General features: G+C 36.1%; 1 protein-coding gene across 1 annotated transcript; it reads right to left on the reverse strand.

The window, feature by feature from the left end:
- Positions 1-8: 8 nt before the first annotated feature.
- LOC124421135 (muscle M-line assembly protein unc-89-like) lies at positions 9-1,097 on the reverse strand (the record flags this gene model as incomplete). The annotated part of the gene is made up of 1 exon (XM_046955960.1): positions 9-1,097. A coding segment is annotated over exon 1 (974 nt), but the record flags the coding sequence as incomplete, so codon positions are not given.
- Positions 1,098-1,104: the final 7 nt, after the last annotated feature.

The raw sequence follows: 1,104 nt of genomic DNA on the forward strand, positions 1-1,104 counted from the left end.
GTGAAGGCATCGAAGTCTTCGAGTCAATAGCATTTGGTTTCTTTGATTCGAATTCATCTTCAGAATCTTCACTAGCTATGGGTTTAATTGGAGAAGTTTTGGAATCTATAGGAGATTTTGGTTTGTCCGATTTGTCCATAGATTCTGGTAAGTCAGAAAGTTGTGAAGGCATCGAAAGCTTCGCGTCAATAGCTTTTGGTTTCTTTAATTCAAATTCATCTTCAGAATCTTCACTAGTTGTGGGTATAATGGGAGATGTTTTGGAATCAAGAGGAGATTCTGGTTTGTCCAATTTGTCTAGAGATTCTGGTAAATCAAAAACTTGTGGAGACATCGAATGCTTCGCGTCAATACTTGTTGGTTTCTTTAATTCAAATTCATCTTCAGAATTTTCACTAACTGTGGGTTTAATGTGAGATGTTTCGGAATCTAGAGGAGATTTTGGATTGTCCGGTTTGTCTAGAGATTCTGGTAAATTAAAAACTTGTGGTGATATCAAAGGCATCGAGTCAATACCTGCTGGTTTCTTTAATTCAAATTCATCTTTAGAATCATCACTTTTAGTGTGTTTAATGGGAGATGCTTTAGAATCCAATGGAGATTTTGGTTTGTCCAATTTGTCTAGAGATTCTGGTAAATCAAAAACTTGTGGAGACATCGAATGCTTCGCGTCAATACTTGTTGGTTTCTTTAATTCAAATTCATCTTCAGAATCTTCAACAGTTGTGGGTTTAATGGGAGATGTTTTGGAATCTAGAGGAGATTTTGGTTTGTCCAATTTGTCTAGAGATTCTGGTAATTTAGAAAATTGTGAAGGCATCGAAGGCTTCAAGTCAATAGCTTTTGGTTTCTTTGATTCGAATTCATCTTCAGAATCTTCACTAGCTAAGGGTTTAATTGGAGATGTTTTGGAATCTAGAGGAGATTTTGGTTTGTCCGATTTGTCTAGAGATTCTGGTAAATCAAAAACTTGTGGAGACATCGAATGCTTCGCGCCAATACTTGTTGGTTTCTTTAATTCAAATTCATCTTCAGAATCTTCACCAGTTGTGGGTTTAATGGGAGATGTTTTGGAATCTAGAGGAGATTTTGGTTTGTCCAATT

This window comes from Lucilia cuprina, unplaced genomic scaffold (genome assembly GCF_022045245.1).
Source record: "Lucilia cuprina isolate Lc7/37 unplaced genomic scaffold, ASM2204524v1 Scaffold_2452, whole genome shotgun sequence".
Taxonomy (NCBI): domain Eukaryota; kingdom Metazoa; phylum Arthropoda; class Insecta; order Diptera; family Calliphoridae; genus Lucilia; species Lucilia cuprina.